Genomic DNA, 25901 nt, shown 5'->3' with positions numbered 1-25901 from the left:
CTTGATCCAAGGCCTATACACACAAACTTGCAAGGAGATGGTTCAACAACAAGAAGTGGTTCCTCACCTTATCAACCCTATAAGGGAAATCTCAATGCTTCAAGGATATTTTTGATAACTTCTAGGTCAATGCACAAAATTTGTGTGGGAAGATCCATAAGATGACTTTAGAAAACTAACTCCAAGGATTAGGCATATACTCATCTAAAATGGACACAATGTGATGGGAGTGTATCAAAACAACCTTAACATGACCAAGGGACCCTAATTTGAAGAGCTTTGATTTCTTCAGAAGCAATAAGAGAATTTGTAACAACAAGATCGTGTATCTTTTTTATTACATTAAGAACTCCATATGATAGAGTCCAAATGAGAGTCCATGCTTTCCTTTCAAAAGACTTCCATTGAACTTAGGTACCTTCAAAGTTTTTCACTAGCCATACTAGATCTACCTCAAGTGATTAAGCTTCGCCAAGAGGAAGCTTGCTCTTATTCAATTTTTTAACAAGGCTAATGTTGAAAGGGGGTAAATGAACACACTTTAATTTTTAATAATATTACCCTAGATGTAGAATAAGTTCAATTAATGATCAATTAAAGATAAAGAAAAGGTTTCAATGCACATAAACACACAAGAGCCACATAATTATGTAGAAACCCCAAGATGGGAGTAACCACAATGCAAGAAGAGTACTCACTATATCAAACGATTACAATGTTTAAGGCTTGAAGCCAAGGCACTCACCACACCTATCAACTTAGGCACATTGTTGAGGATTATACTAACCCTTAATAAATAAAAAGAGACTCATTGACCAAAGATATAATGATTAATTTTGATCAACTGTAATAACCCTCCAATTTGATTCTCCAAACATTTTGCTTTGTTTGCATAAGCCTTCAAAATCCTCAGACCTATCCTCACACATACTCTTCCCAATATCACGAATACAATCAAATGATACAATGAATTGTTCATTGAACACACCAATAAGGCCAACCACAAAAAATAGGAATTATAGATGCAGAGTCGACCAATTTGAAAGGAATTCCATAAAGCAGTCCACTCCAAGAAATGGAGAGGACCTAAAAATATCCCAAAAGCTCTTTTTCATTCAATATAATTAATTAATAAGCATTGCACCAACATCTGAAATCGAATTTGGCGTCTCATCCTGTGGATTCAGTGGCTGTGGGCAGCGTTCTTTCCAAGCTGGTGGTTAAGGATTTGATCTCTCCCCCTGCTTCGGTTGACCCTCCTAGGGGTCAGTTGTCGTCAGTCTCTCATAGGGTGTTTGTTGAGGCCTCTGCATCCCCTGGGTTCCACGGGTCTTTGTCCTCTGAGGCTTGGGTGACCGAGGCAACGAAGTTTGAGGACGGTTGGATTGCGGTTAAAGGGAAGAAGGCTAAGCCTTCTGCTCCCCCTTTAGATATGACCCTTCGATCACGTAAGGGTAACCTCATTTTAAAAAGATAATCTTTTGTTCCCTTATGCTGACTGGTTCTTCTGGGTTGGTGTTATGGTCTTGTCTCTGGTTTTCTGGTATCTAGTTTGGATAGTCTTCTTGGCTGCTTTGCTCCAGTCTGTTTGTCCTTTCAGAGTCCAGAGTTTTTGGTTAATTTTACTGGTCATATCTACTGGTTTCAGGTCCCTGCAAAACCTAGTTTAGTTGTTTGGCTGGTTTCAGGTCCTTTTAAAACCTAGTTGTGCTTAATGGTTTATCTTTCTCTTTGATGTAATGGGTTTCGGGGCCCCTTCAAAACCTGCTTTTACCTTAATCTAAAACATCTGAAATCGAATATACTCTCTACAAGCAATCTTTTTTAGGATAATGGCAACTAGCAATGGGGTCGTTAGCTTGGCATGATGAGGAAGAAAAGGTGGAAGAGGAATGGATAATTGTTAAGGGTAAGAAATCTAATAAATTTATTTCCTTTCTTTATATGTCTCTTTGTGTCCACAAGGGTGGTGCTAGAGGTAAATCTTGGATGCTTGAGCTAGAGTCCCTGGTCGCCCCAGTCCTTCTCATTCATTGTTGTCTTTCTTCCCTCTAAGGAAGGATCAATAAACCCTATTCTTGTTAAAAGGAGATCGAAAATAATAAAAGAGTAAATGTTAGAGATTATGAAAACACGCTACATTGTAAAGCAATTTGATATCTTAGGAGTTTTTGTATAAGAATGGTATTAATCTTTATTTATTCAACTAATGACTAATGATAAAATATTATTGGAAAGAAAAAACATTCATTCTTTAGTAGTTAACATAGATTAATTAAATAAATGCAATCAAACAAGCACAATCATATTAGATTATCTAATAGTTGGATTTTTTTTTTAAAATATGTTTGTTATACCCATTAATAGATCAACATTTAAGCCATTGATGCAAACTTGGGGCTAGCATGACCTTAAATTGAATCATTTAGAAGTTCATAAATATAATCTTGTTTGTTACAACTAACACAATCTTCTGGCTAAGGCATCTCACAGATATAACAATCAATTCCTCAGTATGCTGCTGATCCTGCCCCTAAAAGACCAGTTCCTAAAGCACTCAAAGTATAAAAAGGGGGCATTAAGGACAGACTTCACCATGTGCTGAATAATTGAAATCACTTTTTTCCAAAAAAGAAAGACCATCGCCTGAAACTTGATCACCATTTAGTGCCTATGGGCGCAGGCATTATAACTTTGTTCAATGGAATATAAGAAATTTGATATTTCAGTATTAACTTTCAGACAAGTTTTCGGAAATTAATCAGAGAGAATTGGGTTTGAAAGTTTGAAGCTTGAAAAGTCAATGAGAAAATGACTTTTATAATACTAAAAAATAAACATATCAGTTGGAGAGAGTGTAACTATAAGCTTCCACATATGTTACATCTTTCAGTTTATTTAAGGCACAAGCATTTGAAAAGTTTGAAGCTTGAAAGTCAGTGAGTAAATGACTTTACACAGCTATAGAGTAAAGATGTAAGTTGAAATATGACTAAAACTCTATACATGTTAGATCTTTCTGTTTTCTTCCAAACTTTATACAAGCAAGGTTTTTATTGTGATTGGGACAGTTACAAATATTTCATATTTGCATGAAGGAAGATATTCTATAATTTCACTTCAGAAGCATCTGTTCTTGGTTTCACACCGATTTTCTTCCATGAAACGGCAGGCATGATACTTGACATGTCTACACGATCAGAAAACTTCATAGCAAAGTTAAGCAAAGAGTCCAGTAGTCCATCAGACAAGAAATGAGGCTGCAATCCCAACTCGACCAACTTTGTATGCTTTGCATTGTAGTAGTGCTCTTCAGCCTCAACACGAGGATTGGGCACACTAATGGTCTTGATCTCCAGTCCCAGCTTCTCACCAGCCTTTGTAACAGCTTTTGCAAGATCATTCACTGAAAACTGCTCAGTAAATTGATTGAAAACACGAAACTCCCCAGGATTTGCGGGATTAGCGATGGCAAGTTCAACACATCGGACTGTATCTCTTATGTCTAGATACCCTCGAGTCTGCAACCACAGTACATTATGCAATATGTGTTCAGCAGTACTTTCACAGAAAAAATTGGGTATTCCCTTGACTGAATTTAATCTTTTAAACAAGAATTCTTTCAAGGGCACATGTCAATAATAAACCATCGCAAAATTTTCAGGATCAGAATCTACAGAGGTGTGGATGCATAACAAAGTCCAAAAAACAAGAAAATTTTCTTTCTTGTATGTGATTACCTTGTCTGTCTTCTGTGTTTCATCATAAATTGTGATTTCATACACAAACTCATTGGAATAGAGCAGGAAAATTAGGATGAAAAGAATGAAAGCAAAAATGATAAACAGGTCCCTTTTAAGAGCAATTATCTTATGCAACAATCAAATGAAATCACTAGTCCATAAATAGTAAATACAAATGAAACTATTGGAAAACTATTGACAAATTGTATCTAGCATGATAGATGTAGGTGCAAGGTTATGACACTTTACCATCCAGGTTTGCCTTATAATTTGTCCTATTTTCATTTGGCTTTATCCTATTTGAACACCCGTAACATTATATTAAGGCTTTCTTTTGCTTTGTCCTATTTGAGTGCCCATAAAATTAATAACTTGTGCTCAACCATTATTCCCAAAACAATTGAAATAGCTTGTACATGTAACATCTCGTTTTCCCGGGTCTAAATTAACATCTATCATACTCAAAGAATACAATTATTACTTCGTTTCATAGGAAGACAGTTATATCATTCATGTTCATGTGAATAAGATTTACCGTTAAAAATCAGTTAGGCAAAATTTCTTAACTATAAACTTGAAATACCTTCAAATGAAATTACTATAGAAATTGAAAACCACATGCCTCGAAAAACTAAGATTGAAATCAAACTAAGGATGCTTCTGCAATCACCCGGGTCAGTCCACAAATACACTATAACAATTTCATATGATGACTGTCATCTACAAACTGCTATCTTAAAATCAAATGATAATTACAATTAAATACCACTATATTTTAAATTAGGGCATCACATACCACTATGTCAATTAGGGCATCATTTACCTTCAGTTCATTTAGGGCTTCTAATACTGCTATCTCGCTTAGAGCTTCCGCTACCACGGATTCAACTAGGCTTCCGATACCACAAATTCAATTAGGGCTTCCGATACCACATATCCAATTAGGGCTTCCGATACCATTGATTCAATTAGGGCTTCCAATACCACGGATTCAATTAGAGTTTCTGATACCACTGTATCATTTAGGGTTCCAATCATCATACAATCAATTAGGGCTTCAAATTCCTTTTTCTTCGCTTACTTAACTGTGACAGTATCTCAAGATTAGAATTATGTTGATATTCGATATTCATTTAAATGAAAAGCAATCCATGATCCTATCTCTTATATCTAGGTGTAAAATAACAGCAACAATGGAATAACTCATTTTAATCTTACCTCCTCATAAATAAAGGTAATATTACCTGTTTTTCGTTAAACAACTAACTGTATAACTTATCTCCGTCTGACTCACGACTGACATCTTGGGGAGAGGTAAAACATTGTCAAGGGCTTAACCACCCAACCTCGGACCACAACTTGTCCCCACATGATCTCTAACGAGAAAGGCCCTCCCTACTTGAAATTGGCAGGAATCATTTTGCCATCTACTGGGCTTCCTGGTAATTAACTCACCATACGACTTGACAGCAAGAGATCACATTAACAGGGATATGCATGAGCTAATAATTAATTCCTATTAAAATGATAAACATTGAAACGTCATAACTGATACTGATTCATATTATTACAGATTCCTTTCTTTCACCTCTTCACCCATTTTCTAGGCTATACAGCCTGGTGAGTCCCAGGTGTTTGGAATTCTCAAAACAACCAGTTCTGTTAATTATACAAGAAGATTTCATGCATCCAGCATTCCACAATCTGTGGTTACATGCATAGTTGGAAAACTCGCCAAATCCAAAAACTCGCCGAGCCCCCCAAAAGTTTAATCGGGAAAAACTCGGCCATTTTTAAAAAAAACTCGGGAAAACTCAGGAACCTAAAAAAACCGCTAAAATTTAATTCAAAATATATTTTTTTGCAAATTTCAATGAGAAGATGCATCTAATGAGTTCAAAATCACATTCTCATGCTGAATGCTGATAGTGGGAAGCATAATAGTAAATAATTTGTGTCAAACTAGAAGTAAAAACATCATTACAATCACATTTTCCTCTTCCTAGCTCTACTAGCATATTGTAACTCTCTATCTTACATAATATATATAGGCTTTTTGCCTTTTTTTTTAACCAAAAAAAAAAAAAAAAAAAAAATTTAAATTAAAAAAAAAAAAAAAAAAAAAAAAAAAAAAACGTTTTTCTGAAAAACTCTCGGCGATTTTTCCTGGCGATTAAATCTGAGAAAAACTCGCCGATTATTCGGCGATTATGCCAACTATGGTTACATGTTTATGCTCTTTAAAGATTCCAGAAATGATTTAATATCCAGTGGCATAATGATTTAGGGACCCATAATATGGATTACTTAGTTATCAATTACCATGTTCTAATCTATTTTAAAGAGATTTAATTCTGTAATATCATCTAGATCAATGTAACGGGACTCGCCGAGTCAGCCTCGGACTCGGCGAGTCAGAGGCAGAGTCCACCTTTCCGAGGCAGACTGCCTCTTGACTCAGACTCTGCCGAGTCCTGTCCGAGTCCAATCTGACTCGGCGAGTCCCGATGCCAAGACTCTCGCTGGCGGGTAACAAGTAAAAAGGCAAAGAAAACATAAAATGCTTTGTTTAATTGGATTTTTTTGGTTTGTATAACATGTTATTGACCTAAAAAGGTCATTCCACCATTTGCTTGTGCTCACAAGAGAGAGGAAAGAGTTAAAGAAAAATATTGAAGTTTTGAGAGAGAAATCAACAAACCGGTTTGCTCTCCCGTATTGATTGTTAATGGTTTGTGCATCTTTCTAGCTTGCATTAAAGCATTGAGAGGAGCTTGAGGGAGCATTTGGAGGAGGTTTCTATAAACTTGCATTTCCATTGTTTGTGCAAATTTGAAGAGGTAAGCTACAAGTTGTTGTTGCATTTCTTTGTGTTGTTTTATACTATGTTTTAAACTTTTACATTCATATTTTTTAAGTATTTTCACTTCTCATTTTATTTAAATTTGTTTGGTCTCTACTCTCTACTACTAGTCTACTATTTTTGTACTTCTCATTTTGTTTACATTCATATTGCAGCAGGCTGACAGCGAACAGTAACTTATTGAAATTTGATATAATGTCTCAACAACAAGGTGAGGGAAGTGGAAATAGGCCTCCATTTAACCCTAATGCAGACCCAAGCGCAATAGCAAAAGATAGGGCTTGGAAACATGCCATCCCGGGGCACAAAAAAGGAGTTGTTACATGTTGGCATTGTGGTGTGGTATATAATGGGGGAGGAATAAATAGATTTAAGTATCACCTAGCACATATACCTAGACGTGATGCTAAAAAATGCAAAGATGTACCCCAAGATGTTATGCAAGACATCCAAACTCTTCTAGAGGAAAAAATGGAGCAAAAAGAATTGAAAAAGGAGCAACATGAAGAAATGGCACAACTAGCCGAAGCCCAACAGGGGTCTTCTAGTTTTCGCTCTCCATTATCCACTGCTCCACCTACAGATACCACTGCTTCTACGAGTGTGAGCATTGGGCCTCGCATTCGTAAGAAAAAATCGACACTTGATTCTATGTTTGCTCCACGCACGGCTCCAGGTTCACAGCCATCGCTTGAGGACATGGGTTGGAACAAGGATAAACACGATTATGCAAAATTGGCACTTGGGGACTTCTTCATCTACAACAACATTTCATTCAATGCAGCAAGGTAATTATTTATGTAAATTTAAATTTAAGTCTTCTCTTACTTTCAAAGTTACAAGTTTCAGCTTTCAACTTTCAGCTTTCAATAATATGTTTATTTTGTTTATTTAATTTGTATTTTGTTTTCAAATTTATTTATAATGTACTAATTTGTTTAACTTTAAATTTTATTCTATTTGTTTTAGGTCCCCTTATTGGCAAATTGGAATCGATGCTGTTGCTGTTTGTGGTCCGAGATTCAAAGCCCCTAGTGCTGAAGAGCTAGGAGGCTCTATTTTGAACCAAAGGGTGGCTGATGTACAAGTTGAAATCACGGAGCAGCGTGAGGTGTGGAAAAAAAAACGTTGCACCATCATGACTAATGGTTGGACTGATAAAAGGAGTAGAACACTCCTCAACTTTCTTGTTTCTTCATCAAGTAAACTGTAATTGTACTTAGAGTCTTAGACATTAAAAATTTAGAAGTAGAACTTGTACTTAAGTGATTAAGTTTATAAATTTTGAATTTATAAATTATGATTCATCATTAATCATTATACTAATTTGTTTCTTTTTCTTTAGGTACCACGGTTTTTTTGAAATCCATTGATGCCTCAAGAAAAACAAAGAATGCTGAATATTTTTGTGGGATAATGGATGAAGTGATAAAGGATGTAGGTGAGGAGAATGTGGTGTAAATAGTTACTGATAATGCAGCAAATTATGTTGCTGTAGGAAAGCTTCTTATGGAGAGATAGCCTCACCTATTTTGGACCCCTTGTGCCGCTCATTGCATTGACCTCATGTTAGAGGATCTTGGTAAACTCCCTTGGATCAAAACAATTATAGAGCGAAAAACGAGTGTATGCAAATTCATATATAATCATACATGGGTCCTCAACCTCATGAGAAAATACAATGAGCAAAGGGAGTTGTCTCGTGCAGGGGTCACTAGATTTGCAACCAACTTCCTCACATTGAAATCCTTGCTTGATTCAAAGGGAGGTTTGAGACGTATGTTTGTTAATGAGGAGTGGCTTGCATCCTCATATGTAAAGACCACTGCAGGGATTGTTGCAGCTGATCATATTTTTGACGAGCCCTCTTTTTGGACACCTATTGTTGATATTGTGATGGTAATTTTCCCTTTTGTCCTCATTTCAACTTTATTTTGTTTATGAAATTATGTTATAAATTATTGTTCATTTTTTAAAGAAAAAACTTAAAGCTGATTATTTCTTTTCCAACTTTCATAATGATTGCAGTCTATAAAGCCGCTTATTGTTCTCCTACGAACAGCTGATGGAGAGAAGCCCTCAATGGGCTACATTTATGAGGGCATGGATAGGGTGAAGGAGGCCATTCACACTTTTTTTGCAGGGAATCGAGATAGGTATGGGCCTATATGGGATGTTATTGATAGACGATGGCACAATCTACTTCACAGGCCTATACATGCAGCGGCATACTTCCTTAATCCAGCATACCAGTTCAGCCCACATTTCAAAGCTGATGATGAGGTGTGGAGCGGCCTCTACGATGTTATAGAGAGAATGTCACCTAATTCAGCAGTTAGCACAAATATAGTCCGTGAGATTGAGCTATTTAAGAAAGCTCAAGGGGACTTATTTACACGAGAGTTGTGCAAAAGAAATAGGACAGCATTGATGCTTGGTAAACACTAAAAATCTTTGATTCTACATCCTAATTTCTAATAGTAATTCTATTACCATCTTAATTTGATAAATTCAAAGTTATTGATATGATTCAAAAATTTCTTGTTTCAGATGCATGGTGGGAGATGTTTGGCACAAAGGTGCCAAATTTACAGAGGATTGCGATTCGCATCTTGAGCCAGCCATCTAGTACATCAGGATGCGAACGTAATTGGAGTCTTTTTTAGCACATACACTCAAAGAAGCGCAATAGGTTGGCAGTGCAAAAATTAAATGATCTTGTCTTTGTTCACTACAACCTTCGCCTTCGCCATAGACACATCCTTGGCACCGATACAACTTCGATTGTATTAGAGAATGTTGATCCTCATGCAGAGTGGAACACAGAGGTGGATGATCCTGTCTTCAGTGGTGAAGATGTGGAGTGGGTAGATCAGGTGGATCAAGAGGTTGAGGCAGTAGCGATGGCAGTTGAGGAGGCTAGAGCACGAGGAGACAGAGTCGACCCTGAGGCTAGGAGTGATGGATCCCAAGCTGATGACAAGGATTATGTGCGTGAGGAGGATGATGATGATGAGGATAAGGAGGAGGTTCAGGGTCAGCCTCAGAAACAGGCAGAGAGGATGGCTCTAGAGTCTTCCATGACTTATCTTAGGCGCACTTGTAGGAGGACATAGAGGATGGCTCTAGTTGTTATTTTGATATATGTTTTGAACCTTTGAATTTGATACCATGGATTTTGTAATCCATGAATGTTGTAGACATTTGAGTCTTTGATATTGGAGTGACACTATGTTTATTACTTTATAGTTTATAACTTTATATTGTGGTTATTTAGTTTTTTTCCTTCAAAAATTCGCTTTTATACTTATGTGATCTATGCAAAATTGTGTATGTGTATTAAGTAAGTTCTATTTATATCAATTATTGTGTATTTGATGTTAATTGACTAAAAGATGCAAAAAACAATCTTAAAATCCTTAGAAATCTTTGGATTTCATGAGTTTTTCAATTTTTTGAGTCCTTGCCGAGTCCGAGTCCGAGTCGGATTTTGACCTTTCCGAGTCAGAGGTGAGTCCGAGTCTCGTAACACTGATCTAGATGTCAACACATTGGTATCATGCTCATTTATGGCATGATAGAAATTATTGACTAAAACCAATCAAGCAACCAAGTCCAAGTAAATTATTTTTTGCAAGGATTGTAGTTCAAGTAATTAATGATTGTGATGATGACAATTCATATTCGAAAAGGCACGATCAAAGATTTCTTACAATGAATTTCATTCCTTATTGGAACTACTCATATGAGTTGCAACTACATAGACCACTGGCAGGTTGCAGGTATATATATTGCCTCTTCAGAGACGACACCATTTGCAATAATTATATCATGACATCGGATACAACATTATACATCTTTGCAAGAATAATAAATAAAAATCAAGGACAAGAATCGTACTATGGAGGCCACAATCTAGTCGGCTCCCTCACATTCTTTAGTGCTTACCTCCATGCCCTAGCCAGAATTGCTTGCTCAGCTGAGTTGGAAACACTCAAAACTGAACTGGGTCGGAGATTTGCAAATTATTAATGGTAGATTGTAGACATAACAAGGGTATTTACATACGTTTTTCATTAGCAATTTGCAATTGATAAACGCATCAATGCAGGGTCGGACTGATTATGAAGCAAGGAAATCTAAAAACGTAGGAAGAAGGAAAAAGTTCGGCTCCAAAGTAAATGGTCATCCCTTCTCTCCCTCACGGCTTCCTCCAAATTAACTATGTACGGCCAACTAATAACAAAGAATCGATTAGGAATGAATCCACCAAAAAGAAAGGAATGTTTTTAAAGAAAACGAATATGAGAGTTGATGGAAGTATCTCCAATATGCTTTAAGATGTTCTCTTAAATGGAAGGAGCTTGACTCTTCAACTCCCTTCAGTTACAAGAAAACCCCTTCGAAATCCCAAGATGACCATTCGGATTCCAAATATTAAATTGACTAATTAAGAAAGAAAGAACAAGAAGTTGGAAAGAATTGGAAGATTAAAATTCGAAGATTATAATAATACAATTATTATAATGTACAACTATTAAATTATTAAATGATAATGGTCCCAAATCATTTTATATTTAAATGCACATAATTAAATATTTATTAAAAATAATATAACAAAAGATAAATTAAAATCCTTTAAGATACGTTTTATATTTAAACTCAATTCTTTTAATTAAATTATTAAATAACTCATACAAGTCCCACAAATGTATTCTATTTCAAATCGCTAGGTCCTTTACCCGTCTGCCCAGTGATGGGATGCCCTACCTAATTCTTTTCTGACAATGCTTCCACCCCTTCGACATGCTCTCTGCAAGGAATTTCTATGTAATTAAATTATAAATTATTTAATTATAAATAATCATAACAGTTAACTTTTCATCTTAATTCCATGAATTCGCGATTAACGATCAACTAACATGTCATCTTCACTTGAAATCATAATGACTATCTTCCATTTTGCCAGATTATAACAAATTAAACTGCCAACTAACTTCATGGAAACCTAAACGGCTATATTTCAAGCTAGGTCAAAAATTGGGATGTAACAGTAAGCCTAAAGATCATGGTTTGCCAACCATTATGCTTAAAACAATAAGGTTCCTTTTCACATAAACATATGGGATTTGTTTTATCATCTATGAATCATCATATGAAGTTTCCTAATTTTATGAATTGCAATAGATGAAATTATGTCTACTTTAAAGTCCATGAAGTTGTTCACTTCAATCTATTGAAAATCACATTTCATTACTATTTTCTGGGATACCATCTGTATATAGGCTTTGAATAAAAATGTTCCATTGAATCTTGTAATAGAACCATTAATAGCATGATGTCCATCCAGGACTTACAGTCCTAGTTAAAGAAATTCTTCTTTTGTTGTGTTAAAAATAACCACACCATGTGTTTGCTGCTACAGATTGTTGTAAAGTTTTCACACCATCGCCCCAAAACTTTTGGGGACCCCCTTTTCTTTCGGTTGCTTTGGCAATTTTTTTCGGAATTGTCCAAGAGTTTTTTATTTGAAAATTTTGCACCTTGGATGCCTTCGGGCCCACGAGGGATTTGGTGTGATTTGTTTTTTCACCCGATGTTAACTTGATTTTCCGGAGCATGTAATTTTATCCTTAGGCCAAACAAATTTCAAAGACAACATTTGTTCTATGATTGAAACGGATACTGAGTAGGATAAAATTGCAAATTTTTGGACTTGGATGATTTTTTTTGAAAATTTGAAATAATTGTATAAGCTTGAGCATTTTCAAAATGAATTTTGTTAAATTTAGTCATTTTGAAAAATCTTGATTATTTTTGGTGAAAAAAGAAATTTTTTATAGTGAGATTAAAATTGGAAAATCGATTTTGACTGCCAGGAAATGAATTATTTTGTTTAAAAAATTGAAATGTATTGCAAGGTTAGAATTGGATTAAATTGCAAAATCGCATTAATTTGGTTGAAATACTACCTAGAAGATTTTTAAATGTTGAAAGAGTTTGGTAATTTAGAATTGAAAATTGATTTTAGCTTGTTAAATTCAATTTCAATAATATTTTAATTACTAAAACGTTTTTAAATGACATCTCCTAGGCTAACCTTGTTTCTATTTTGCAATTTTTTATCAAAATTAGCAATTAAATGAGTTAATTTCACTTTGAGCTAAGTAATTTTAGCATGGCATTTAAATCTAGGCCATTAATAAAGAAGCTAATTTAATTTTGTTTTCCTCCAGGACAAGTTGGCCCACCTAGAGAGGCAAGAAAATTTGGTATAAGAGAGGGCTCTCCCCCCTCTTGTTTCCTCATCCTTTCTTCCTCCTCCTTGGGTGAGCAATTTTCTTCTAGAGGAGCAACTTGCAGATTTGGGTGATTTTTGGGCAGATTTTCTCCTTGCTTGGCGGCATTTTCTTCTTCTATATTGGGCAAGTTTATGCCCTAGGTCAGATTTTGGAGCAAATCTGAATTTCCTCTAGCTTAGACGATTTTTTTGGAGGTCTGATTTTATTTCCAAAGGCTGCGATTTCTACTTCCAGATTTAGGCGATTTTACTTGGTGAGGAGGCTATGTGATCCAAGGTCCGATTTTTTTGGCAAATGTGGGCAATTTCAAAGAAGTCAAAATTCTGATTTTTGCTAAAGCATCATTATTTGCAAGGAGACTTGAAATTTCCGAGATTTGATCCAAATTTGATGAAAGCCCAGTTATTGGTAAACGCAGATTTAAGATAAAATTTTATTCATTTTTAGAGTTGAAGATTGGTTTTAAAGGCAGATTCTATTCCTTGTTCTTGCTTGGTTCGTTTCTTTTATTTTCTTTTTGCACTCATCATCCACCACTTCATCATTCCATTGATAGGTTTAAGTTTGGAGAGATAAGTGTAGATTTCATGATAGGACACTTAAAGAGGCAAAAATAAGCTAGAACACCCTAAGATTGAAGTTGGGAGATATAAGTGTAGTCTATCCTAAGGTAACAAAGAGGTAGAAATAAGTCGTAGTCCCACCCCTAGGTTGAAGGTTGGAGATTGATAAGTGTAGAGAGAGAATTTAGAGAGGCAGAAATAAACTCGATTCCATCAATAGAAAGAAGGTTGGAGACTGATAAGTGTAGTCTATATCATTTAGAACGAAGGGGCAGAAATAAGTGTTTAGGATGGTAAATGTTAGTGCAAGCAAGAACCCAAAGGGAACGAATACCAAAACAAACAAAGAAGACATGATGCCTAAGACCACCTTCTCCTCGAAAGTGAGGTGAATAAGTGATACCAATATCGGCACGGTAAACATGGTACAGTTGAAGGATAGATTGAAGGAAAGACAATCCCCCATGGCAAAAAAGATTTACAAGAGCGGAATTGTACACACAGCGGCTTTCCCTCCTACCTTGCCTTCTCCGGAATTGTGTAATGGGCACCCCTGGATGTCCCAAAAAACTAAACCAATTTGCTGAAAGGAATTTTGTCAAACAGTTTGCATGCAACCTCTTATTTCTCCGTTTAATGTTTTCCACCCCTTATAACTCCGGAAATCAAACGTTTATTTGTTTGTTGTGTTTCGTGCATGGAATTGGTATCATACAACATAAACAAGAAAGAAACTACAATAATATGCAAAGTGGAAATGAACTACTGCTAATAAAATGTTATTTTCAGAATTCATAAAACCAAATACATAGCAGATTTAACAACTCACTAATTACTTCAGCAGTATTGACATAATACTCCAGCCCATGCTTTCGAACTTGCTGCTACAATACTTTGTCCTTCAATTAGTCCACTACCTTCGTAATACCATTCCCTCAAAGCGGCATAAGCGTCGGACAAGTAGTGAAGAAGATATGAGCAAAATACCAAATCTGCCTGTAGCCGGAAATGCAACTAAACTGCCTAATAATGAAGCCAATAACAAAGAATTCCAAAGGCCAAACCCCCAGGGAATGACGTCTAGAATGTTACAAGAGAGGATAGACGTCCTCAAATGCCAAGAACGGAGCTGCAACTCACACACCAATTTCTTCTCATATTTAACCTGTCTAATGAAGCCACAAATGCTTCCTTTTATTCTATTCCCACGGGTCCGCTCAACTCATATGGGCAATGTGGGATAAAAGATGTGTAATATAAAACATATATTAAAATACCCCTTATGTCTCCCTTGGATACACATCACCATAAAATAAATATTAAAGTAACACTTTAATATTTTACAATTAAATTAAACGTTACTTTAATAAAACTTCAGGCATTAAAATGTATTAGCAATCAGACTCCGAATAATGCGAGTGATAGCTCATCGGAAAGCTCCCACCGAGGAGTATCGAATCCAATCACCAAAATTGACCTGCATTGTGTCCTGCCGACTTACTAAAAATAGTAAGTATGCCTGAAATTAAGTAAATCAACTTCGTTTTGGCCCAAACTGGAAATGACTAGGCCAAAACACTCCAAGATCCCATTAAACCCTTCGTTAGCCCTCGGGACCATATAGAACAAGGCTAACGCACACACACTTGGTCAACTGCTAAAATGGGGACATTACAGTCCGCCCCCCTTGAAATTGCTTGTCCTCAAGCAATCTCAGTCCAGCCTGCTGAATAACCTGCTCACTCTCCCATGTAGAATCTTCCTCCGGCAGGTCTTTCCATCTGACCAAATACTCCTTCACTATCCTGTTTCTAAGCTTCCTTTCTCTGGTATCCAAAATAGCCTCAGGTACTAACACAAGCTTCCCCTCCTCATCCAAAGGGGGTAAATCTGCAGAAAGCACTACACTCTGACCAATGGCTTTCTTAAGCCTAGACACATGAAACACATTGTGCACTCGATTGCCCTCTAGAAGCTCAAGCTCATAGGCTACTTTGCCCACTTTGCGAATCACCCTGTAGGGACCATAAAATCTAGGTTTCAACTTTTCAGCTCCGCTCTTTTTGAGCGATGACTATCTATATGGTTGTAGCCTCAAGTAAACCATATCCCCTACCTCGAAGCTACGCTCTATTCGGTGCTGATCAGCATACAATTTCTGTTGATTCTGGGCCTGTTGTATATTCTCTTTGAGCACTTTCAGGATGTCCTGAGTATCCTGCAATAAGTTTTTGGCTTTGGGCACTCTACTATCCCCCAAAACTAAATCCATGAAGCTAGGTGCTTCATAACCATAGAGTGCCATAAAAGGAGTCATCTTGATGGACATATGATAAGTGGTGTTATAACAATACTCTCCCATATGCAACCATCTGATCTAAGCCTTTTGTTGTGTAGTTACATAGTTCCTCAAATATCCTTCCGCCCATTTATTCACAATCTCTGTTTGCCCATCTGTTTGCAGATGATAACTAGTACTAGGTGTAAGATCTGTACCACACAACCTAAACAACTCTTGCCAAAAAACACTCATAAACTTACTATCCCGGTCGCTGACAATGAATCTGGACAGCCCATGTAACCTGAATATCTCTCTAAAGAAAAGATTTGCCACCTGTGTTGTTGTGTAAGTGGAGGGAATAGCAAAGAAGTGAGCAAACTTCGTCAAGCGGTCCACCACCACATAGATGCAATCCCTTCCCTGTACTCGTGGTAAACCAGTAATGAAGTCCATCGAAATACTTTCCCATTTCCTATCAGGAATGGGCAAGGGCTATAATAAAGCTGCAGGAAATGTGTGCTCTCCCTTATTTTGTTGACAAACCACACACTCCTTGACATACCTCTGAACATCATCCTTGAGCTCTTTCCATGAAAACCGCTCTCGGATCTGCCTGTAGGTCTTGAAGACCCCCGGATGTCTAGCTGCGGGTGCATCATGAAATGCCTTCAGTATCGCCTCTCTCAAATGTGATGATGGAATCAAATAAACCCTATCCTGAACTCTAATCAATCCATCTATCACCTCATAGCGATCATCCTGTATGGTACCTGAAATCAATCCAGAAGCCCAAGCATCTCCGACATACTCTGCTATAATCCGATCTCTCCAATCTCCTGAAATCTCTGCCAGAGCACATAAGTGAGGTCTCCGAGATAAGGCATCAGCCACCACATTTTTCTTACCTTTGACAAACTCTATGTCAAAGTCATAAGCCTACAATTTAGTCACCCATTTTTGTTGCCGGTGATTAAGATCACGCTGGCTCATGAAGTATTTAATACTGTTGTGATCAGTCTTGATCACAAAATGTCCACCTACCAAATATGATCGAAATTTGGCCAATGCATGCATTATGGCCAACATCTCCCGGTCATAGATAGAATAACTTTTCTCAACTCTCCGGAGCTTCCTACTCTCGAATGCAATGGGATGCTTCTCTTGCATCAATACTGCTCCAATCCCATCACCTGATGCATCACAATGAAGCTCAAAAGGCTTCGTGAAATCCGGTAGAGCTAGAACTGGACATGAAAAGATTACCTGCTTGAAATGCTCAAAACACCTCTGTGCTGCCCCTGTCCACACGAAGGCTCATTCCTGGTAAGATCTGTCAAGGGTGTAGCAATCTGTGAGAATCCCTTAACAAACCTCCTATAAAAACTACATAAACCAAAGAATCCCTTAAGCTGTGTAAGGTTTGTGGGAGTAGGCCACTCTACAATAGCTCTAATCTTTTCGGGATCAACCCGAACGCCATCTACACTAATGATATGCCCAAGGTAAAGGAGCTCAGTCATGCCAAACTCACATTTAGAGTCCTTGGCATACAATGACTCTCTCTTCAGAATAGATAACACCTCCTCCAGATGATGTAAGTGCTCCTCCCAGGTCTTACTGAAGACCAAGATGTCATCAAAGAAGATCAAGACAAATCTCCTCAGCTGCTTCCTGAATACCTGGTTCATACAACTTTGAAATGTAGCAGGTGCATTGGTTAGACCAAATGGCATAACCATGAACTCAAAGTGGCCATAGTGACATCGTAAGGCTGTTTTCTCAATGTCCTTTGCTCTCATCCTGATCTGATGGTATCCGGATCGCAAATCAATTTTGGTGAAAAAGCATGCCCCATGCAACTCATCAATCAGCTCATCAATCCTAGGAATGGGATACCTATTTTTAATTGTTTTCTTATTCAGTGCCCTGTAATCGATGCACATGCGCATCGTCCCATCCTTCTTCTTTACCAATACTACTGCTGAAGCAAAGGGGCTCTTACTGGGCCTGATATGCCCCATCTCCAACAAATTCTTAATCGCCTTCTCTATCTCATCCTTGTGTTTCTTAGGATGACGATAGGGAGTAATCGTAACTGGTTTGGCTCCCTCCTCGAGCTCAATAACATGTTCCATCCCTCTGTCAGGAGGAACCCCATGAGGAATATCGCTAAATACTTTAGTGTGTCTATCAAGTATCTTCTGGACATCTAGTGGATGACTCTTTTCTTGTGGCTCTGGTGAAGTTGGCATAATGTGGCACTCTGCCGCCCACTCTATGTCATCATGACGAAAAAGTCTGCATTCTCCTCAAGGACACTACTCTGCAACCTCCATCTGAAAGCCCTCTAAGTACCACAGTTCTGCCCTCATGCTGGAATCTCATCTCCAATTTTCCTAGATTGAGTGTGAACTCAATTAGTGAAGCCATCCATGTCATGCCGAGGATGACATCATAATCTCCCATGTCCACAACATAGAACTCATCCTCCAACTCGTAGCCATCTCCAAACCTAATGCGAAGATTAGATATCTTCCGAGTGCATAATAACTTATCACCATTAGCCACCATGACTCTAAACCCATCATGCTTCTCTGTCTATAACCCTCTCCTGGCTACCAACTGTGCATCTATGAAGTTATGTGCAGCCCCAGTGTCAATAAGAGATATCACTTTCTGCCCCTGGATAGTACCCCTGACCTTAAATGTGATTGCCTTTTGGGCCCCTGTCAAGCGTGCCAACGATCTATCATCCTTAGGAATGTTGCTCTCCTCTATAGTGTTACCCTCATCTAAATCGGAGTGCTGATCCTCCCCTTCTGACTCTGACTCTTCTGCTGAAAAATACTCCATTTGATTTGCCTTAGCCTTGAGAGAACATTTATGAGATAAGTCCCAAGGCTCTCTACAATGGAAGCACAGCTTCTTCTTTCGATGTTCATTCAAGGTTTCATTGTCTAGTCCCTTTGATCCTTCTTTGAGTTTGCTATACTCTTTCTTAAACGATTTTTTGTCTTTGTCCTTGCGGTAGGAAGAATCTGTTGAATGGTTTTTTCCTTTGTATACCGAAGGGGCTAAATCTCGTGCCTTTTTAGTTGCTTCAGCTAACGTGAGTGGATCATGTCCCTTCACCCAACCTCGTAATGGATCAGCAAGACCATCACAAAATAACACCACCAATCTCCTAGGAGAGATATCAGTAACAAGTACAGACAAGCGCTGAAACTCGGCAATGTAAGCATCCACAGAACCTGACTGTTTTAACTGTGCTAGCTCCTTGAAATGTAGCTCGGGATCCTTAGTGTCAAATCTCCCAATCAATGTTTCGGTGAATTCCTCATAGGATGTAATTTGATTATGCCCCAAAGTCACCATGCCATGATGCCACCATTCATGTGCAACGCCATCCAAGTGCATAGCCGCATACTTGATAGCCTCCTCCTCAAGCATAGCATTTAGCTGCAAGTATGTATCTACCTTCTGCACCCAAGCTCGTGCAGTCATCTTCCCTGAAGCATCATAATAAGGTAAAGAAAGTTTTCCAACTTTCTTCCTCAGCTCAAAGTTTTGATTCCTCCCTCCTGCTTTAGGCATGTGTCTCATCCTCAAGTCCATATAATCTCTAAGGGAAATTTCCGCCTGAAACTCTGGTCCACTAGCCTCCCAGTCCCTCCTGAACTGATCCTGTAACTCGGTAATCTGCGTTTCGTTTACTGGTTGAACCGGATCTCTGGGTGGGAAAGTGGGTAGAAGAGGTCTCGAGCTCGCAGTCCGGCTGGGCGTGCAACGTGTCTAAAGTTATCAGCCTCATTCCCATTGTTGTCGTGTCCATTATTACCATTAATGTTATTCTCAGGACCATTGTTGTTGCCTTGGCCTTCATGGTTATTGTTTCTCCCGTTGTTATTGTTTCCCTCGTTGTTATTGTTCCTGTTGTTGGCATCACCTGGATTAATATTGACACCCATCTGTCTAGCCATGAGCTGCAACATCATGTCCATTCGCCTATTCTGCTCCTGCTGCATACGCTGCCCCTACTCTAATGTATCCAGTAACTGTCAGAATAGTACCTCCCCCTGATCTGGACCAGCATTCCTGCCTCCGCCTAATCCTGTATTCCTGTCATCTCGATCACCCATATTATTGTCCTGATCACAGAATATCTCCTCTGTGTCTGTATGGTTGGATTCAATGTCCCCCTACACGGATGTACTAGACTGTTTGCTTTGCAAGTCTGAAATCCTATTTTGTCTTGCTCTGGTATTGCGGAAATTATAAGACCCCTGTCGCATGCTCAAACATAAATGATTAGCCTGTGTTTTTTATTTATTTCTGATTTTAGTGTTTTGACATTTCGTCAAACACCTTTTCCCTCTATCCAGCTGTTCCAAATTCCCTATAAGACCTCCACAGGATGGCAGGACTTATAGCTCTGATACCACTGTAATGGGCACCCCTGGATGTCCCAAAAAACTAAACCAATTTGCTGAAAGGAATTTTGTCAAACAGTTTGCATGCAACCTCTTATTTCTCCGTTTAATGTTTTAAACCCCTTATAACTCCGGAAATCAAACGTTTATTTGTTTGTTGTGTTTCGTGCATGGAATTGGTATCATACAACATAAACAAGAAAGAAACTACAATAATATGCAAAATGGAAATGAACTGCTGCTAATAAAATGTTATTTTCAGAATTCATAAAACCAAATACATGGCAGATTTAACAACTCACTAATTACTTCAGCAGTATTGACATGATACTCCAGCCCATGCTTTCGAACTTGCTGCAATACTTTGTCCTTCAATCAGTCCACTACCTTCATAATACCATTCCCTCAAAGCGGCATAAGTGTCGGACAAGTAGTGAAGAAGATATGAGCAAAATACCAAATCTGCCTGTAGCCGAAAATGCAACTAAACTGCCTAATAATGAAGCCAATAACAAAGAATTACAAAGGCCAAACCCCAAGGGAATGACGTCTAGAATGTTACAAGAGAGGATAGACGTCCTCAAATGCCAAGAACGGAGCTGCAACTCACACACCAATTTCTTCTCATATTCAACCTGTCTAATGAAGCCACAAATGCTTCCTTTTATTCTATTCCCACGGGTCCGCTCAACTCATATGGGCAATGTGGGATAAAAGATGTGTAATATAAAACATATATTAAAATACCCCTTATGTCTCCCTTGGATACACATCACCATAAAATAAATATTAAAGTAACACTTTAATATTTTACAATTAAATTAGACGTTACTTTAATAAAACTTCAAGCATTAAAATGTATTAGCAATCAGACTCCGAATAATGCGAGTGATAGCTCATCGGAAAGCTCTCACCGAGGAGTATCGAATCCAATCACCAAAATTGACCTGCACTGTGTCCTGCCAACTTACTAAAAATAGTAAGTATCCCTGAAACTGAGTAAATCAACTTCGTTTTGGCCCAAACTGGAAATGACTAGGCCAAAACACTCCAAGATCCCATTAAACCCTTCGTTAGCCCTCGGGACCATGTAGAACAAGGCTAACGCACACACACTTGGTCAACTGCTAAAATGGGGACATTACAAATTGGTAATGGAGTGTGCATCCCGGTTTGATACTGTTACTAAGTCCATCATTTTTTATGAAGGGAAGAGAGTGTTAGCCAACATCAGCAGACAAGTGGTCGAGGAAGCATTTAATATTCCCCAATATAAAAGCATGACAGTGGTAATGATGGATCAGGCGGCTAAGTTATTTCAGGAGAATCAGGAGGCTTACTTCATTCACCTACAGCAAAATTGGTTACACGAAGGCAAGAAAGGAGTTACCAGGTCATCAAAGCTCACTAGATCAGATTTCAAATTAGAAAACAGCGATCTCATTGTACTTCTCAGCCGAATCATGGGCTTAGCTCAAGGTATGCAATTCAAGAACTAGATGTATTTCTTTATTGATGAAATTGAAAATGTAAAGAGAAGATTTGATTGGGCTAGGATTATAAGCAAAAATTTATAGTTGCAACTTAGGACCGTGCAAAATCAAAAACAATTCTATATGGGATCCTATCTTTTCTATTTAATTGCGAGACTATATGAAAATCTTGGACTTAAGGCCTTAGGAGTAATTGGCAATGGGTCGGAACAATGTTTGGTGCATGAATGCTGTCCACAACTTCATTTGCACAGCACCAAAGATTATAAGATGTTTTATGACGCCTTTGCCATGAAGACAGTAAGGATATTGCACGAGACACCTGCTAAGAGGCTCTCATCAAAAGCAGAAGCAAAAGTTAAGAACTATGGGAGTTGGTTCATCCAATTTCCGCAATTTACTTATATTAGAGTAGTAGGAAGTACAGTTTGTCCCAAAAGGCTTCCAAGGTATCCACCCGACAAGGTAGTTTTGATGTAATTGGCTAGGCAACTTGAGCATTATGACAAGATGATGAAACTTAAAAGTGAGACAGGGATTACCTTCTCATTTAGAATAGGCAATGATACTTGCCCCAATCTTGTCGCCTTTGCAATTGTGGAGAAAGACTTAGAATGGTATCATCTAGGATGGTATAGAGCAAGACAAGGATTCAATCCTAATGGTCTTATCAAGGCATCTCACAGAAATACATTTAAACATATTCCCACTATAGAAGATTTTTGAGCCAATGCACAGGATGACTTTAATGTGGCTTTCTCAAGATTGTCAGTGCACATGATGAGGGCAATCAAATGGAGAGGCCTTGATATTCCCAATCAACTGGAAGATGGTGAAAATGTGCTAAGAGGGGATTACGGTACAGTGGATGGAACAGAGTTGAGTCTAGTAGATTGGGATGATCACCAGGATCCTTCCGTAGAGGCAGTTACAAGGACAGTTAATCTACACACCAAGTTGTGGTACAATGAGAAGTTAAAGCAATTACAAGGTCGGAAGGTACACCTTACTTATGAGAAGATGAAACTAGAGGAGGAAGGTCCAACAAAGTCAGTCGGATAGAAAGGTGGGGGCAGTAGCCAGCACCGAAGAACAGTTGAGAACAAGAAGAGAAGTTTGGAGGTTGAGAAAAGTAAAGAACATTAGAAACCTCTAGTAAAGAAACAGAATGCAGCACTGTCAAGGGAGACCATAATTGAAGCTAGAAGCCCAGAAAATAACACAGGTGGACAAGGGATCGCGGTAGAGATGAGCTCTGATTCAAAATCAAGTGGTTACAGTGATAGCACCGAGTACTCTCCTCTCTCGGAGAACCAACATAGAGATGATGTGACAGTCACTAGTGAAGAAGAAGATAGGCCAATCACTATTGAGGAAATAAGCCAAGCACCCAAGGTCGTTGGTGATGCTTTGCTAGTCGAACCAAATCCAGATTTGGAGAGATGCACTGCACCACTATGGTTAAGAAAAATGCTTATACCGAGAGGCGAGGTAGTGACTACCTGAACAGTTGAAGATATCCAAGGGTTAGTGGAAAAGGGTGATAGCAAGAACCAAAAACAAATTGCAAAAACGGTGGCAAAGGTAATCAGGAGCGATAACGATGGTCACCAAAAAGTTTAGACTGCTATACCCAAGGTTAGCAAAGCAGTGGATGAGATTGTAGCTCAAGAGTATGAGATAGTAGAGCATAACTTGGGAAGAATCACAGATGATATGGAATGTGAGGAGATCCAGGAAGGCATGGTTTCAATTAAAGAAAGGTTCAGAAAGGCAAACAAAAGGATTATAAAGTTGGAGGCCGAAAATAGATATTGGAGAGACTGCTAGCCTATTCAACAATTGCACCAGACGGCCCTTTCTCAAGTCAATGGGAGTAACACAAGAGATATCGGCTCAGTTGCATGAAGTCAAGGATTGGATCCACGATACAATCCAAGATGGGTGAAATCTCTTGCCTTCCTTTGTCTCGACATTCAGGTCATTAGTGGCTATTAGAGATAAATTCAAAACATTTGAAGGTGAGTGGAAGGATTTCCTTCCAGTCAAGGATTTGGCCATTCCCAGGCTACAGGCATTTATTGAGCTACCGGAGAAATATTTGGAAAGGGCCAAGTTGATAGATGAAGGAAGAATGAGTACAATGGAGTCTTGGTTTGTCACCTTGACTATCAAATTGAGGATACTTGAGGAGATACAGAGTGAGATTGCACAGCATAATCCAAGCGTTGATACTTCCATTTCAACCATGATGAGCGATGTTGGGGTTGCGCTTGATTTTGAAGATATCAAAGAGGAGAACGTCAATGAGACAAAATTTGGATCGAGGTTGAATGAGTTGGGTAAGGTTGCCATCAAGAAGAAACATTTGGGCACCCTTGCTTCTCTCAATGCCTTTGTTGGATATGCGAAAGAACATGAGAAAGATCATGAGAAAACACTGCAAGCAGCAAGCAACATGATGAATTTAGCTGAGCTCAAGATGAAGCATACACTTTGCCCTCCCATGAAGGAAGTCAACGACAAGCTAGCCAAGTTCATTGCCTTGGCTAAAAAGATGAAGGAAAAAGGTAGAACTATATTAGAAAATCATTTGATGTAAGCCCAAGTGGCAATTTCTCCTTCTTGGGTAGGATAGGTGCTTGATTCTGATTGGCTACCATTTTGGTGCCTTCTCATTGGTTGCCACTTTTTCTTTTTCATTGGTCCATTGATGAGGTGGTGCTTTCTCGTTGGCCACTGGAGTTCATTGATTTTGCCTCTTAATCTCTACCATTGGTTGTAATTTTGGCCTCTATATAAGGCCATTTACTATTATTTGTAAAGGGTTGAAGAAAATTGTTGCTAAAATATACCAAAATTGCCTCTCTTTATCATTGTTGTGACTTGCATGGTGATTAAGAACATTTGGTGTTATTGCATGGTTTCTACTTCCAATAGTTAGAATTAGATTTCCTTTGAAGTTGTTAAAGTAGATTACATTTTGAGAAAGTTGCTAAGTAAGAGTAAGAGTAGATGGATAGTTGTATGCTGATATTAGTGGATGTTTGATAGGGATCTATAAACTAGGCCACTAGCATCCTAGCGGCTTGTTAAGGAGCCTTGTGTGGTACTCTAGTCTTTTCCCTTTGAATCATTGCATCTATGGAGGTAGAGCCGCTAGTTAGCTTTCATCAGATTCGATCCCCATCCATTTGCTAATCTTTCCATTCATAGGAGTAGGAGTAAAATAGCAGCTAGTTGAGTAGTCGGATTTCATTCTAAGAAAGTTAGGAAGGGAAAAGTCATTGGAGCATTATTGTCTCCATCGTCGTGACTCTCAACATTATCTGGCACTATACCCTCCATCATCACCACCATCAACACCATTTGGCGCTCACATCTTTTACAAAACTATCATCATCACCATCACACAAAAAGTCCAAGATTATCCTTGAGTGAACAACGTAAGGCCGCCTACGTGATTACCAGCAAATCACATCGATATAACTGAGTTAGTATCCACAGGTGTAAGGAACATTGGAGTTTTCTCATGTCTTCATGAGTATCAACTTTTCAAGAGAGGGACTTAGTGTTTGACATTCCATGTCAAGTATTCAATCGCCATATGTTATGTAGTGGTACAAAACTGACATCAACACAGATTTGTGCAACTGGCAGCATATTAACCATTCAATGACAAACAGACAATGCTGCAAGTATACACATCTTCTTACCAATTTACATATATATGTGAAAGTTGCTACAGATAACAAAAATGTCTGATTATAGTAAAATGACCTCTACACAACAATTATGTTACGTGTGTTAGACATATTGAGTTGTTGAAATTGTTGTCATGGATGCCAAAACCTTCATACCAACGTCTTGGTAGTTTTGGTAGTCTACCTGTTGGTTGTCGGTAAATATATCAAAAATTTCAGTTATGCACAGGACAGGTTTAGTATGAACAGTTTTGGTGTTCCACGGAAGGTGTACTTGGATCTACTCATGGCATATATGTTTGAATACACTCGTATGCTTTTGGTGCTCTGGATTGTATGATGTTGTCTGTCAGTTCCTGGTGATTGCTATGCATGTTCCTCCAGATGTTTCTGATATCTAGACAATGGTGCAGTTCATCAGATGGTTTTGGTATATTAGCCATATCCTATTCTAGACAGATACTATCAAGCTTCATATATTGGTGGGTTCAGATATTTTGTGGATCAAGTTGTTCCAATAAT

The 25901-nt window shown here is 38.2% G+C and overlaps 1 protein-coding gene across 2 annotated transcripts in view; it reads right to left on the bottom strand.

The window, feature by feature from the left end:
• Positions 1-2804: 2804 nt before the first annotated feature.
• SQD1 (sulfoquinovosyldiacylglycerol 1) overlaps positions 2805-25901 on the bottom strand; it is a 65586-nt gene continuing 42489 nt past the window's right edge. For both annotated transcript variants that reach the window (XM_089802991.1, XM_089802992.1), the window contains one exon: positions 2805-3521. In XM_089802991.1, coding sequence (XP_089659117.1) covers positions 3108-3521 — 414 coding nt within the window. In that variant the 3' untranslated portion in view covers positions 2805-3107. The remainder of the gene's footprint in view (positions 3522-25901) is intronic.

This window comes from Cupressus sempervirens, chromosome 10, assembly GCF_028749045.1.
Source record: "Cupressus sempervirens isolate cs-2001-9-10 chromosome 10, ASM2874904v1, whole genome shotgun sequence".
Taxonomy (NCBI): Eukaryota; Viridiplantae; Streptophyta; class Pinopsida; order Cupressales; family Cupressaceae; genus Cupressus; species Cupressus sempervirens.
This window is presented reverse-complemented; position numbering and strand designations above follow the sequence as displayed.